This window comes from Lepus europaeus, chromosome 9, assembly GCF_033115175.1.
Source record: "Lepus europaeus isolate LE1 chromosome 9, mLepTim1.pri, whole genome shotgun sequence".
NCBI classification, from domain to species: Eukaryota; Metazoa; Chordata; class Mammalia; order Lagomorpha; family Leporidae; genus Lepus; species Lepus europaeus.
The window spans coordinates 7,794,404-7,809,620 of NC_084835.1; the positions used below are offsets into that span (position 1 = coordinate 7,794,404).

A 15,217-nucleotide genomic window follows, 5' to 3' on the forward strand; every position below is an offset into this window, starting at 1 on the left:
TTCCAGGTCCCCAAAAGCCTTTGCCAGTATGCCCACCCGGGCCTGGCCCTGCACACGGTGCGCGAGATTGCCAGGGTCAAAGAGGAGTCACTGTCGCACACCTTGGCTGCCTTGCGGGAGAACACCACTCGCCTGTACAACCTCTGACGGAGAGGGTGGCACGCGGAGTCTGCACGACGAGGTCATAAAGTCCACGTTAACGTTTCTAAAAAATCTGGATGAGCGAGTGCTTGGCTGCCGTTTGTTAGTGGAGAGTGAAATGTGAACCTGGGGGGAGCCTGGAACCCGGTTTGTCTGGAGTGAACTTGCTTTTCTCTTCAAACCCTGCAGGGAGACGGCGGCCTGGCCAGCAGGCTGAGTGCGAGCTCTGTCCCAGCTCCAGATGTTTGCAGAGCTGCGGAACCAAGAAAGCCAGAACAAATGTTTTCCTTGGACCCTCGTCATAAGGCTTCTGCTTGGGGCCGGTGCACTGGGACTTGCTTCCTGTCCAGAAGGCTCCAGGACAGCTGGGGAAGGAGCACCTGTGTGCCTGGTACTCAGCAGAGCTCAGTTCGAAGCATGAGCCCCCACGTGGGAAACCGCCTGGGGCGCTCCCTGGAGACTGGGTGGTTGGTCTTGCAACCAGGAAGTCACCTGCTCCCCTCTGGGTCAAGTCCTCTTGGCATCCAGCGTCCGCACAGCCAGGAGGACTTGGGCTGCCGGCAGCATGCAGTGTGCTGGGGGCGCCTGTTGTCCCTGCAAAGTCCTGGCAGGTGGAGATCCGGAACAGACTGCAGCCCTCAAGGAAGAGGCCTTGTTGGGAAAGAGGACCCTAAAGGAGGTACCCTACTCACACGCCCGTGCTGGTGTCGGGTCCCAGCCTGCTTTGTTCCGTTTTTGCCTCTTTGTCCTGGACTAGAAAGAATCGTTTTGATCTCATATTACAGCCTCTTGTATTCTGCCCCTTCCGGGGGCGTAGATCAGCATAAGTGTCCGGAGCTCCGGGCAGTAGCGCCTGCTGTGTGTCCTGTGTCATTCTGGCTCCCGTGGTATCTGACTTGGGGGCACACGTGTCATCTCAAGCCAGAGCTCTGCTCTGCCCCCTGCCGGTGCCTTGTGAAGGATTGCTCACTGCAGGCCCGGGGTCCTGAAGGTTCAGGGTCAAGTGTGAGGACACTGCCCTGGGTCCAAAGGATCCCTCCCCACAGCCTCCCCCAGTGAGACAGTTGGGCCACCCAGAGTCTCTTCCCTATTTCTTCATGGCTTAAATTGTAAACCTCTGACCTCAGGGGAACGCGCTAGGTGTTTAGGAAGGCACGTTTGAGCCTTGTAAGCTATATGCAGCCAGTTTAGTTTTTCGTATCTTCCCCAGTACACGGTACCCGGCCTGGGAAGTAGCCTCAGTCCACTTCCTGTCTTCCGTGGGTCAGCTGTGCTGTGAGGTTGTCTGTGCCTCAGATGTGCCAGGGTGGGGAAGCGGGGGACCCGATCTCCTGCTGGGAAGAGTTGGGGGTTGCTAAGCCTGTCACCGCTGCCAGCCATCTCTGTACCATGTCCTGACCGAGCGGCCGTCTCCGAGCCTCTGCTGTCCCCCTGCCAAGGAGAAGCACAGGTGCTATCTGCTTCTCTCCCTGGGGTTCTGCGGTGAAACCTCGTGGTGTGGCGTGAGTGCGGGCTGGCACTGGTGTGGGCTGTGTGGGGATAGCTGGTGTGACTGCCTCTGTGTGCTGCTGGAGGCTGCTCCCGTTGGAAATAAAGTGATGGATCCCGAGCCGGCTCCCGTGCTCTCCGTGTCTGTGTGCTTTCCCTGAGAGACGGTGGTGTGGTCCTGGTGCCGACCTGCCGTGCACCCCGGGACCCAGCTGTCCTGGGACGTTCTCTCCCGGTGAAAGGTAATGTAGGCAGATTTGGCCCCTCGGAGCATTGAGTTGACTGCCTGGGCAGCGCACTGTTCCCTGCCAGCGCCTTTGTCTTTGCCTCCCTCGTGTTTATAAACTGAGGGCAGATGATGGCTGGAGAAGGCTGGTGGAAGGAGCAAACCTGTGAGGCTGCCTGCAAACCTGTGAAACGAGCCCAGATGCTCCGAGCAGAGTGGCGGGAGGGGAGGAGCAGGTGCCCGGGGGTGTTGATGAGTCACGGTGCTCGGGCTGCTGGACACTGCCTCCGCGGTTGCCTCTGGATGTGCCGGGGAGGAGATCCTGGGCCCTGCCCGCAGCCAGTGCCCTCACCGTGTGCTCAGGTGTCGGACACGAGAGCGAGGGCCGAGAGGTGAACCTCCGTGTCAGGAGGAGCTGCCTGTGCTCCAGGGGTGTGCGGCGGTCAGACAGCCCCCAGAGTCGCACGGTCCCTGGCGGGTTTTCGGCACGTTGCTTCCTTAGCTGTTGCGCACACGCCTGGCTGTCTGCTTGGTGATGGTTTGTGTCTGAAGGTCCCCTCTGGGCTCCTCGGGTGTTCCAGGTTTTATTTCTGTGTGAAGTTTAGGAGAGACTCTGATCATTGGCTCTCAGCACTTTTTTCTTTGTATCCCTTGATTTTGTAAAATAAAGGCAGATGGCCCTGGGGTGCATAGCAATGGGACAAATCAGCCCGGGCTGCAGATGTGGCCGGTGGGCAGCCACATACTCACGCTGTCTGTAAGTGCTCCCCGTCAGTGTGTGTGGAAGTGTGGACCATCAAGGCAGCCGGCTCCATGTGGGCCCTGTCAGCATTTCTGAGTGTGCATCCCTCGGTTACAGAACACAAAGGAGGTGGGTTTTCCTCCAGCGGGTGCCTTCTTGCTGGTGGCGTTGGGAGGTAGCTGTGCAGTGGGTGAGGGAGTCGATCAGGAGCATGTTTGGAGTGGTAGATTTCCTCGAGGTTGTCTGTTTCCTTGGATGGTGTTGTCCTTTGCCATTTCTGACCTTGACCCTGCCCTTAGCTGGCACCATGCCCGGTACTGTTGATGGCAGGGTGGTGGAATGAGGCGGAGGGGGCGACGCTGAGCCCTGCGCCTGTGCTTGGCCAGCTTGCACCAGTGTGCGCTGTGACCTTGGGCAAGCTGCTGAATTTCTCTGCAGTTTTTCTCTCTTAGGTGGGCTTGCTGTGAAAATGATTGGAAATTCCATGCGTCTCTGTAAGCGTTGACAACAGTGCCAGGTGCCCAGCAGGCTGTCGGAGTGACGGACAACCATGACTGCCTGCTCTGGGTCCGGTGTCCTCACGTGAGACCGCGTGTTCAGTGTTGATGGTGACCCAGGGAGCAGCCCAAGCCACTCCACGTGTTTGTCTGGATCCTGTGTGAGCCCGGAGCCCCTGGCTTCGCGTCACGGCTTGCTGCCTGCACTGAGCGTGGAGCCCAGAGCGGGTGCGAGCGGGTGACCTGAGGCAGCTGGAGAGAGCGTGTGTTGAGGCTTTGAGACAGAAAAGTTCTCGACTTCCGTGATGGAAACATGAGGTAAGTGGCAGCCCTCTGAGGGCTGGTTCCTGTCCCCCAGGCCCCATCTGCAGATGACTTGGCACCAGGTTGGAGCTGGTTTCCCGAGCCTTGGACCTCTTGCAGAGTTGTTGAGAGGAGGGCTTTGGGCCCAGTTGTGGGTGAGGTCCCGGTGAGCATGGGGGTCATGGCCCCTGCAGGTGCTACCTCCTTTCTTCCTCTTCCTGCCCTCCCCACGTCACCACCTGTCTGATACCTTACTTTATGGACAACTGTCTCCTCTGTGGTATGTGCTGTGGCTTCGATGCAGATGGTTTCCCAGGCAAGGACAATGAACTGGGTGGCTCTGTGTCTGGTCAGAGGGGTCTGCAGGGCCACATGGCCCTGAGGATGCTTGGGTTAGTGATGGAGCTGAAGGACTGCAGCTCCTAGTGATGTGGTTGCCATGGTGATGTAAGTGCAAGACGTTGCTCGCCTGTGTGGTGACGCTGGGGGGAGCAGACGTGGTACAGCGCGGCACATAGCACCCAGGTGCAGGACATGACTCTGTGCACGATCGTCACACTGGAGACAGCGTGCTGAGTTGTGCGGCAGTAGCCTCGTCGGTCTCGTGCTCCTAGGAGCAACAGGTGCACCATCTGTCTCCGTGGTGAGGGTAGGCCAGGGCCATGGCTGTGGTGTGCTCAGCTGTACGGTCTAGCACGATCTACAGTGTTCACACATCCGTGAAGTCAGCCGGTGATGGCCTTCTGTGAGCAGATCGTGTGTCGTTCAGCCATGCATGATGTCTTAGAGATGGAAGTACGTGAGACGTGTTGCCTGCACAAGGGATGGATGTGGAGTGACGGCGGAGCTGGGGCTAGCGAGACGGGGAAGAGAGGAAGCAGGACAGCCTGTTCCTGTGCCCCCAGCTCGGTTGAGGACCCCCCGGCTGGGTGTGAGCGTTGGTAAGTGATGCCTGCTGGTCACACTTGCTCTGTGGGACGTAGGGCCAGCTTGCTCCGTAGTGTGCTGTGCTCCTGGGAGAGGCTCCCTGGCTTCTAAGCCTTTCTTTGTAAGTTGTTCAGTAGCTTCCATCTGCCGGTTCACTCCCAGATGGCTGGGGTCTCCCACGTGGGTGCAGGGGCCCAAGCACCTGGGCCATCTGCTGCTGCTTTCCCAGGCCATAGCGGAGAGCTGGATCGGAAGGGGAGCGGCTGGCACTCTTAACTGGTGCCATATGGGACGCTGGCATCACTGGTGGCAACTTAACCCACATTTTGCATTTCTAAGAAGTTCCAGGGGCCAGCGTTTTGTGTGCTGCCGCAATACCGGCATCCCATAGGGGCAGTGATTTGAGTTCTGGCTGCTCCACTTCCGATCCAGCTCCCTGCTAATGGCCTGGGAAAGCAGTGGAAGATGGACCAAGTGCTTGGGCCCCTGCTCCCACACGGAAGACCCAGAAGTGGTTCCCCGCTTCTGGCTTCGGCTTGGCCCGACGTAGGCCACTGTGGTCATTTGGGGACTTATGCTCACGTCCACGGAGGTGTGCATGGCTCCGGAGTGACAGTCCTCCTAGGACTGTCTCCTGGAAGTCAGCTGGAGCGCTGAGGGCCAAGGCTCATCTCAGCTGTGAGCTGGAGTTGGGATACCCGGTGTCAGCGAAGTGAGCAGGGCCGGCCCAGCCTGGGGCATCTCGCTGCTAGTCATTCGCCCCAGTTGTTCCAGTGGCTGCTGTGGCGTGGTGGTGGCTCTGCCGCACACAGCCGCCGGTCGTCTGCAGGCTGGCAGTGCGCTCGGATGTGCTCGGGTAGCTGTGCCGCCTCGGGGGCTGTGTGTGTCTCCACACCTCTCTGCTGCCCCTCCCCCCGGTTAAGGGTGCGTTTCCAGGTGGGCGTGTCTGCCTGTTGGCCACAGACCAAGAATTGCTGTTTTTGGGTCTTTTATTAAAGTAAGATGTGCAGTTTTGTCGCAGGTGAAATAAATTACTCTTTGAACACTGGCTATCAGGTTTGAAAATCTGAATGTTTATTTGCCTCCTGAGCCAGGACAGCAGTGGGGGGGTGGGCGGAAGCATCTGAAAGCCAGGTCAGGGCTTCCTAGCCGGGGCTCGAGGTGGGCGGTCACGCGGCATCACTGGTCAGCCGAGGCCTCTGCAAAGCAAGAGGCCAGCTCAGAATTCAGGCCTGGGAGGTGGCTCTTCTTCCCCGGGGTGGGTGTGGCCCCGGAGGGGAAGATGTGTGCAGTGGACAGTGGGACCCCGGGCCCTGGCTCAGCCTGGGTGGGGGACCCCCAGGTTCTGCCTCAGCCTGGGTGTTGGGACCCCGGGCCCTGGCTCAGCCTGGGTGTTGGGACCCCAGGCCCTGGCTCAGCCTGGGTGTGGGCCCCCCCTGGGCCCTGGCTCAGCCTGGGTGTGGGGCCCCCGGGTTCTGCCTCAGCCTGGGTGTTGGGACCCAGGGCCCTGGCTCAGCCTGGGTGTGGGCCCCTCCTGGGCCCTGGCTCAGCCTGGGTGTGGGGCCCCCAGGTTCTGCCTCAGCCTGGGTGTTGGGACCCCGGGCCCTGGCTCAGCCTGGGTGTGAGGAGCGGTGGGCTGGTGATGCTTCCAGGGGCAGGCTTGTTTGTTTTTGGATTTCTTTTATTCTTACTGTGTTTATTTGAAAAATAGAGACAGGTAGAGATCTTTGATCTGGTGATTCACTGCTCCCTGGGAGCTTGGAGCAGCCCGGCCTGGGCCAGGCAGAAGCCAGAAGCTTGGTGGTGTCTTCTGAGACACGAAAGGATTCAGGTCAAAACCGAAGCCTAAGCTGGGCTTGTGCGGTCGCTGCTTGAGGTGCCCGCCCTGCACCGCAGAGCCTGGCGCGGCTCCCTGCTGGTGCGCCTTGAGAGGAGCCGGTGACGGTCCAGGCCCCAGTTCCTCCACTCATGTGGAGGACCGAGAGCGCGCCTGGCTGCTGGCTCAGCCCAGCCTTGCCTGTAGCGGCGTTCGTGGAGGGAAGCCCAGGGTGGCTGAGGGGTGCGGTGCTCTGTCAGCACGGCTGAACAAGCCGGCGCCCGCGGTGAGGGGCCCACTCTGAGCGCATGGCTGTACCGTGGAAGCGTCTGCGGCAGGTGGAACTAGAGGGAGTGCCTGTTTGCCGGGAGCGTTCGAAGGCCCCTCGCACACCGCACAGGCGTGACTGCGCTCCAGGTAACCTTGTCTGCTTCCTTGACCATTAAGGAGGAGCCTGGGCCTGGAGCTGCTGTCCTCCGAGGGCAGCAGCCCAGCTCGAAGCCACACTCCACTGCCCGCAGAGGTGGCAGGGAGGAAGGGCCTGTGGCTGGGACTCGGGCGAGAGCTCACCTTTGGTCTCGTCTCGAAGGATGTCCTGAAGGATCTTGCCCAGGGCCCGGCCGTGCTGCTGGTACTGAGCCCCTGACAGCTGGATCCCCACGTCAAAGGGGGCGCTGAACTAGAGAGGGGCAGAGAGGACCCAGGGTGTCAGTCACATGCCCACCTCACCCCCAGGGCCCCTCGGGTAGCTGAGTGGCGGCCCAAGCCTGAGAGCTTCGCCCCTCAGTGGCTCCCGATGCTCACCTGGCAGTCACCAAGGGGCCCAGGGGAGAGCATGGTGAGCAGTCTGGGAGGCCAAGGCAGACACACCGCAGCCGTGCTGTAGACTGGGCGCTGACCCCCACCCCCACCCAAGGCCCCAGACCAGTGAGGAAGAGGACAAGCCCAGAGACTGGGGTCGGCCCCACACTGGCTGTGGTGCTTCGGGCAAGTGCGTTGGCCTCTCTGAGCTCCTGCTCCTGCTCTGTAAGTTGGAGACAGTGATGTGAGGCCTGCCCGCGTCCCTGGTTGTTGGAGAGGAGTAACTAGACGGGATCTACACAGGCCCAGCGGCTGAGCAGCTGCGTTATGAAGTGCCCCGGGAAGTCCCAGTGTAGGTGCAGCGAGTGTCAGCACAGGAGAGCTATCCAGACCACTCCCTGAAGCACAGGGAGTGCAGACCCCTTCCTGCCATTTCCTTCCTCCTCAGTTCTACCCGAGAGGCAGAGGGAGACAGAGTCTCCCATCCCCTGGTTCTCTGCTAGTGTCCGGAGCACCAGGGCAGGCAGCAGCCAGCAGCCAGGAGCCCACAACTCCAGCTCCCTCTCCCATGTGGGTGGCAGGGACCCAGGTGCTGCCTCCCAGCTGGGCTGGAAGCAGAGGAGCCAAACCGGGACCTCTGATACAGAATGTGCCCTAACCAGTGCTCAGATACATAGACTGGTGCCCTAACCAGTGCTCAGATACATAAACTGGTGCCCCAGCCAGGCGCTCTGATGCACAGCGCCAGTGCCCTAACCAGTGCTCCACACACCTGCCCCTTCCGTGTAATTCCTGTGCTGTTTCCCACCTGTTCCTGGCCTGGGTTGCCATTGGCTGGGGCAGGAACAAGCCTGCTCTCCCCCTGCTCTGAAGGTGAGGTGGTTACGGTCAGTGGGCTCCACCCCAAGTTCAGGCACCCTGAGTAAAACAGTTTCTGGGCGGGAACCCGGGAACCCAGTGTTCCTCCTGGGTGCCTTCATCTCGGGCTGCCGGCTCCCCTGGAGCTCAGCAGGCTTCCCCGGCGCCTTCTCCACCCACTGCCGAGTGACCGGCAGAGAGCCCTAGAGCCCAGGCCGAGCTCAGCTGCTGGAGCCGGGACGTGGTCTCCCCGCTGGGCCCGCCCTGCTCCCTTTCCTGCCGCCAACCCGAATCTGTAGCTGGTCCTCCGCCGCCTCCTGCCCGCTGTCTTCCTCGCGTGGCTGCAGCCTCGCAGGTGGTTTCTTGGCGTCCTTTCTCTGCCAGAGAGGGGAGATGATCTCTTTAGACCGGAGCCTCATGTCCAGAGCCGGGCGTCAGGCTCCGCAGCTGTGCCGAGTGGGCTCTGCGGGGGGAGGGGGCTCACCTGGGCCTTCTGGTGCTCGGGGCTCAGGAAGCTGGAGCCGGCCATGGCCGCGTCCACCCAGAGCACACTGAGGAGCAGCAGGCTGCAGGCGGTCCCCGCGGAGAGCATGGCCTCGGCTGGGGGCAGAGAGGGTCTCTAGGCGCCTGCTCACCCCCACAGGCCTGAGTTCACCCGACTGCTGAGCAGAGGGCTCCCCAGGGCAGGAGAGGACAGAGCCAGGCAGTGGGACTTGGCCTGGATGTTGGGTGTCCCCTGCACCTCCGTTCCCCCTCACCTTTGTAGTGGTTCTAGAAGGTCCAGTAGTCACCCCGCAAGCCAAACCTCTAAACCCACACGCACCCTGGGAGCAGAGCATGCCTACCTGAGATTCCTGGTGCAGGTGAGGCCCAGGGGCTGCCTGGGCCTTAAATAGGAAGCCTGGTGTTTGTCTTAAGCCCTCGCCCTCATCCTGGAGGCGGTCCAGCCCCGGGCGGCTCGTTTACATTCCTCGGGAGCTAAGATGCTGCTGTGCCCTGGGTGGAGACCCAGAGTGGAGGCCGCGTGCCCCGAGGGGTTGGTGCGGCTGAGCCATCTGCTCAGGTACCCCACGAGGGCCTGGCTTTGCCAGTGTGTGACCTCGGCTGACCCCTGGTGGGATGCCGGTGCCGGCACTAGGACTCCGTGGCATGCTGCTGTTTTCTGTGGCTGATGCCTGTGACGTGCACGCCCCCACTGGGAAGTCCCTCTCAGCCAAGGAATGCACCCCTGGCCACCCCGAGGAGCAGGTGCGGGGATGGCTCTTCCGTGGCTGCACCTGACCTCCCTGTTCCCAGCGGGCTTTGTTTCTGAGCTTGAGGGATGCCTGTTCTGAGACTGGGCCTTGTGGGCCCCTAGTCCGTGCCTGAGGAGTGAGTGAAGTGGTGGGTGTGCGGTGCTGGGCCTGTAGCATGTAGGTGGCCTGCAGCTGACGCCTATGGGACTGTCAAACCTGGGGCTGCGTCTCAGGATGTCCCGGCGCTGACTGCTCAGGGCCACAGTTGTCCATACAGAGGTTCCAGTGGTTTAGAGACTCCGGGCTGAGGCAGAGGCTGGGGCTCCATGTGCTGTGGAGCCAGGAGGCCAAGCCGGTAGTTTGATAGAAAACCAAATTGTCAAGGGGCCGGCCCACACGGCCACACAGGCTGGCCCCGCCCCGTCACCTCTCTAGGGCAATGGCTTTTCTCGTGGGCTTCCACAGTGAGTGTGCCCTCTGTGGGGTGGGGCTGGGGCTGGGTGTCCAGTTGGAGGAATGTGGACATGACGGCAATTATGGGGAAGGCTTGAGGGGGCTTGGACTCGGGCAGAGACTCGGGGCCGAGGAGGCGCAGGCTGGGCTGGACCTTCCGTGGGAAAACGTCTCACCACCCGCACCATGAGGCTGGGGTCCCCGCAGGACGGCAGCCTGTGAGCCCGCCCGCTCCCTGACTCAGACTCCCTCAGGCCCTGGGGCCGGGAGGGGCGGGGGGAGCTGAGCCCTCAGAGCACACAGGCAGTGTCAGGTCGCCCCAGCCATGGAGACGAGGCGCCTATGCAGACGCGAAGCCGGCCTGCAGCGCCGGTGTTGATCTTAGATAACCTGGCAGCTGGTAAACACTGCCGCCTGCCTCGCTATCTTCGGGGAACCAAAAGGTTGCAGGGTTCAAACCCCCCTCACCACATGCCTCGGAGTCCCCCGAGTGGGAGAGGCAGGGAGGGGAAGCTCGCTGGAAGTACCCCACCGCCTACTCAGGCCTCCTGGACCACACGTGTGCAGGAGGAAGGCACAGTGTGTGGCTTAGTGTCCCGCGGGGTTCCCAGATGATGGCCAAGACCAGGGCGGCCGCTCCCAAGGTGGGGGATGCGGCCTTCTGTCCTCAGTTGGGATTGGTCTGTTCCTAGTCCTAGGTCCAGCCCAGTCCCCTCCCCCTCTCTTTATTTGAAGAGGAGAAAGAGGGAGACTGACCGACCATCCAGTGGTTCACTCTCCAAATGGCCACAGAGGCTGGGCCAGGCCGAAGCCGGGAGCCTGGAACTCCCACGGGGGTGGCAGGGACTCACGCACTTGCCGTCTTGCGCTACTTCCCAGGTGCGTTAGCAGTGGGCTGCATCAGAAGCCTAGCAGCCTGAACCGGCGCGCCGACTTGGGACGTGGGGGCCCCAGGTGGCAGCTGACCTGCCGTGTATCGACTTTTTAAAAATATGAAGTCTCTGACACCTGGTGTGGGTTTTAGCTCGTGGCTCGTTCAGTGTGGACTGGCCCCTTCTCACCGCAGCAGCAGCCCCATGTGTGCCTTGTGCGCTAGCCTGCACAGGCCATGCCATGGAATCTGGGTGTCCCTCCAAGGTCCCCCTCCTCCTGGCCCAGGCGTCTCCCCCAGGGCTCCTCCCTGGTCTGCTGCAGCCTAGCTCTTAGCCTCTTTCTGACAGCGTCTGCCTTCAGCCTCAAGATACGCCCAGGTCCCTCATTCTGGAAAACTCTATGTTGCACGGATCCCCTTCCCTCCATGTTACCACCTGGGAGCATGCGTGCCTGTGCAGCTCCCTGAGACCTGTACCTCGGGACCTGAGCTTGCATCGCTCTGCTCACAGGGAGTGTGGGGGCCCCCAGGGGCTGCAGGGGACTCGGGGTGCACATCTTCACAGCCTCGTCACAGCCCCGTCCGAAGTCAGATCCGTTGGCTCACTCCCCAAACGCCCGCTCAAGTGGGGACTGGCTTTCTAGAGGAAAACCAGCCTCTGGCACGTCGCCGGGAAGCGGGCTCGGCCTGTGCGGTCGGCACCAGCTGCCCCACGGTCCCGTCTGCTCCTGGCCGTGGCCGGCTCTGCCGTTGCCTCTCAGCGCCCACTTCGGGGTGCGCGGGCTTTGTGGCTGTGCTCTGCTGTGCTGTGGAGTGCGTGCTGCAGGGCTTAGGCCCGTGGCTGTGGCCGTGCGCCTTCCAGGGACACAGCTCCCTTCCCGGAGGCAGCGGCACCACGCCACAGGAGACGTTTGTAATACGCCGCCCGGTGAGCCTCAGGTTGTCAGCAGTGTCCGTAAAGGATGAGGAGTGGGCATCCTGACGGTCCTGGGCTGCTCGCTCCTCCTCACAGGTCCACATTTGCATCTGGTATTTTCCTCCTGAACCCCACGTGCCGTTCTACAGGGCAGCCCGGCTGGCAATTATTTTTTTAGCTTAAAAGTCTTTTTCACCTGTACTTTATCTTACTACATTTTTAATGTATCTTTTAAAAAGTTATTTTCAAATATTTGAAAGGTGGAGAAGGCAGACAAAGAGGTCTTGCACCTGCTGGTTCATGTCCCAGATGGTCAGAGCACTAGGTCTGGGCCAGGCTGAAGCCAGGAGCCTGGAAGTCCCTCTGGGCTCCCAGATGCATGGCAGAGGTCCAGGCCTTGGGCCATCTTGTGCCGTCTTGCGCCGTCTTCCAGGCTCAGCAGGAGGCGCGGGGCAGCTGGGGCTTGAACTGGCGCTGGTGTGGGAAGCCAGCCGTGTAACCTGCGCCGCAACACTTGCCCCAGACAGACTTCTTTTTTTTTTCTTTGTAAGGATTTATTTCTACATTTGGAAGTTAGAGAAGTCTTCTGTTCGCTAGTTCACTCTTCAAATGGCTGCAATGGCCAGGACTGGGCCGCTCCGCAGCCAGGAGCCAGGAGCTTTTTCTGGGTCTCCCGTGTGGGTGCCGGGGCCCAAGGACTTGTGTCCCCTCTAGTGCTCTGCTTTGAGCCCCACTGGCCTCGGCCTTCCTGCATGCCGGTCTCTCCGCCCAGCCCTGTGCCACCGCCGGCTTTGGGTTTGCGTCTCTTCGCTTGTCCTGGAAGCTCCCGGCAGGCGGTCAGCTGGGGCTGCGCCCGCCTGGTCTGTTCCCCTTTGCCGAGCACTGCCGGTTGTCAGTGTGTGCGGGTGCAGTGGCTTGCTCGCTGCTTAGCTGCTGTGTGTGGAAGTGGGGATCTCCTGTCTTTCTGAACCACTGGTAGTGAGTGACTCTTGGCTGTGCGCCTCATCCGCGCGCTGGTTTGCAGAGTTTTCTGTTCATCATGGGTGAGAATCTGATGGCAGTTCTTGGGTTCCCCGGCACACAGAACTGTGAAACGGCCCCTCTTCCTGGCTTTGGCCCAGGGCTGTGTCTGGGGGCTGAGGGACCACCTTCGTGGAAACGTTGCTGGAGCTGCTTTGGCAGTCCCAGTTGGTATTTTTATCTTTCTGCGCCTGTCAACATAGCGTCCTCGTTGATCTGTTTTGCTGCAAATGGCGGGCAGCACGCTTGGTCACGCCTGTGCTCGGTGCTGGACACTTAGGCCGACTCCGGGTCTTAGCTGTTAGGATTCGGGCTGCATTTGACGTGGACGTGCAGAAATCTCCATTTGCTTTGGATATTTAACCAGTTCCATCTGCTGGTTCACTCCCCAGATGGCTGGACCTGCACCAATATGGAGCCAGGAGCCTTTTCCAGGTCTCCCATGCAGGTGCAGGGGCCCAAGGACTTGGGCCATCTTCCACTGCCTTCCCAGGTCATAGTGGAGAGCTGGATGGGAAGTGGAGCAGCCAGGACTAGAACTGGTGCCCACATGGGATGCTGGTACTGCAGGCGGCAGCTGTACCCACTACACCATAGCGCTGGCCCCAGTAGCCCATAGTATTGATTGGCATTTCCCTGACACCAGTCATGTGGGTGCTTTTTCATACACGTGTTGGACATCTCTCTCCTTTTGAGATGTCTGTTATCATCTTTTCCTTTTTGAATAGCCTTTGTACCTTTTGTTGTTGAATTCCTTACATATTCTGGATTTTTTCTTTCTTCCTTTTTGAAGATTTATTTGAAAGGCAGCATTAGAGAGAGAGGTGTGTTCTATCTGCTGGTTTACTCGCCAAATGGCTGTAACAGCCAGAGCTGGGCCAATCTGAAGCCAGGAGCCAGGAACTTCCTCTGGTCTCCCATGTGGGTATGGGGCCCCAAGTACTTGGGTCATCTAACGCTGTTTTCCCATGTGCACTAGCAGGGAGCTGGATTGGAAGTGGAGCAGCCAGGACTTGAAGCAGTGCCCACATGGGACGCTGGCTCTGCAGATGGCAGCTCTTCTGCTACACCACAGCGACAGCTCGGCAAGTTCTGGACGTTGGTCCTCTGCCCCGTGAGTGGTTCGCACACCTTCTCTCCCAGTCTGTTCTCTTCATTTGGTTTCCATACTGTGCAGGGCTCAGTTTGACACAGTCCTTAGTCTGGTTTTGCTCCTGCGGTCTTACCCAGATGAGTGCTTACCCTGCCTGTCTTGGTGCTCCCGTTCTGATCGGCGGTTTCAGGGCTTGGATCTGTTTATTTTGTGAGGGGCACGAGGTGGGTAAGTGTCAGTGCTCTGCACAGGGAGGCCCACTTATCCCCGCTGTCCTGTCACCGTCATCTTTGGGCCCTGTCAGCTGCAGGGCACAGGTGCTGTTTTGGTTACTGGATATCCTCAGAAAGTTCAAGGAAAACGTGTAATATGAAAAGCTGCATGGGTGGCCAGCACTGTGGCATGGCAGGTAAAGTCTGCAATGCCGGCGTCCCTTATGGGCACTGGTTCGAGTCCCCAGCTGCTCCACTTCTGATCCAGCGCCCTGCTAGTGCACCTGGGAAAGCAGTAGAGGATGGCCCAAGTCCTGGGACCCCTGCACCCATGGGGCAGACCCGGAGGCAGTTCCTGGCCGCACCCCAGTCCTTGTGCCATTTGGGGAGTAAACCTGCAGGTGAAGATGTCTCATCTTTCTCTGTAACTGCATGGATTTCACTTTTGTAGCAAACAAAACAACACCTTTTGCTTGTATTTCCCCATGGATTTTTGGGAGCACCCCAGTAGCTCTGTAGTCTTCAAATCAGGTGCCGTGAGGCCTTCAGCTTCGTTGGTTTGGTCATCTGTGCATCCTGTGAACCAGTTTTTAAAAACTATGTGTTTATTGCAAATGAAGTGACAGTGTTGGGGTGAGTTGTCCATTTAGGTTCACCTCCTAAATGCTCACAACATGTAGGGCTGGCCAGGCTGAACCGGGGGCCAGAAATTCCTTGGTTAAATGAATTCCTAGGGTTTTTTTGGTAGCTCTTGCAGATGGGACTTAAAAAAAATTTATTTATTTGAAAGGCAGTGACAGAGAGGCAATGAGAGAGAGAGTTCCATCCACTGGTTCAGTCCCCAGATGACCATAACAGCAGGAGCTGTGCCAGTCTGAAGCCAGGAGCATCTTCCGGGTCTCTTACACGGATGCAGGGGCCCAAGGACTTGGGCCATCTTCCATTGCTTTCCAGGTCCTTAGCAGGGAGCTGGATCAGAAGTGGAGCAGCCAGGACTCGAACCGGTGCCCTTGTGTGACGTTGGCACTGCAGGCAGCGGCTTTACCCGCTTCGCCACAGCAAGTGGGACTTTAATGATGTCACTAATTCCTCACTGGGGGTCTGAAAGTGCTGCTTTCCCCAGCTCCCTTGGCATTCCACATGCTGCCCGACCTCGCCAGCTCCCAGGCCCGTAGGGAGTTCCTCCGTGGCTGCAGCACCACTCACGTCGTCTTCTCCTCCCTGTGCTGCTGGCTGTGCTCTGTCACGGAGACCCGAGTGTGCTCACCCTGTGCGTCTGAGGGCGCCGGGTGCTCTTCCGTCCTCTGGTGAGCCTTGGGGATTGCGATCCCTGGTTGCTGGGACGTGTGTGAATCTGCACTGTTGACCTTTCCAAGCTTGGAGCTCGTGACGGGCATGTGGCTGGTTGGAATCCGGCCGTCTGTGCCCACGGAGCAGCACGTGCAGGGGCCTTCCTTGGCCCCTCAATCTTCAGGCTGCAGAAAGGCTTGGGTTTGGTGGCCTGACCAGGCCGGCAGAGGGGCTGCCTGACGTGGACCTCCCTTCCTGTGGGGATTCTGTACAGGTACGTGTGCACTGGTCACAGGGGCCAGCCTCAACAAGCTCTCTTGGGGGGTGG

General features: G+C 59.8%; 2 protein-coding genes across 4 annotated transcripts in view; one reads left to right on the forward strand and one right to left on the reverse strand.

Annotated features, from left to right (window-relative positions):
- Nucleotides 1–15,168, forward strand: part of TATDN2 (TatD DNase domain containing 2) — a 39,407-nt gene extending 24,239 nt beyond the window's left edge. Inside the window, exons 6-8 of one of the 3 annotated variants that reach the window (XR_009866753.1) lie at nucleotides 7–181; nucleotides 331–820; nucleotides 13,274–15,168. Coding sequence is in view for 1 of the 3 variants with exons in the window: in XM_062200449.1 (XP_062056433.1) it covers nucleotides 7–147 (141 nt within the window). In the remaining 2 variants the exon portion in view is untranslated. Of the gene's footprint in view, nucleotides 1–6; nucleotides 182–330; nucleotides 3,413–13,273 lie in introns of those variants that run through there. The other 2 variants (XM_062200449.1, XR_009866754.1) reach the window with 2 other exon arrangements.
- Nucleotides 5,440–9,432, reverse strand: GHRL (ghrelin and obestatin prepropeptide). The gene is made up of 4 exons (XM_062200451.1): nucleotides 8,284–9,432; nucleotides 8,087–8,176; nucleotides 6,711–6,819; nucleotides 5,440–5,523 (listed from the first exon to the last, which is right to left on the reverse strand). Exons 1-4 carry the CDS (start codon nucleotides 8,389–8,391, stop codon nucleotides 5,504–5,506), a joined length of 327 nt encoding a protein of 108 aa, XP_062056435.1. The 5' UTR covers nucleotides 8,392–9,432; the 3' UTR covers nucleotides 5,440–5,503.
- Nucleotides 15,169–15,217: the final 49 nt, after the last annotated feature.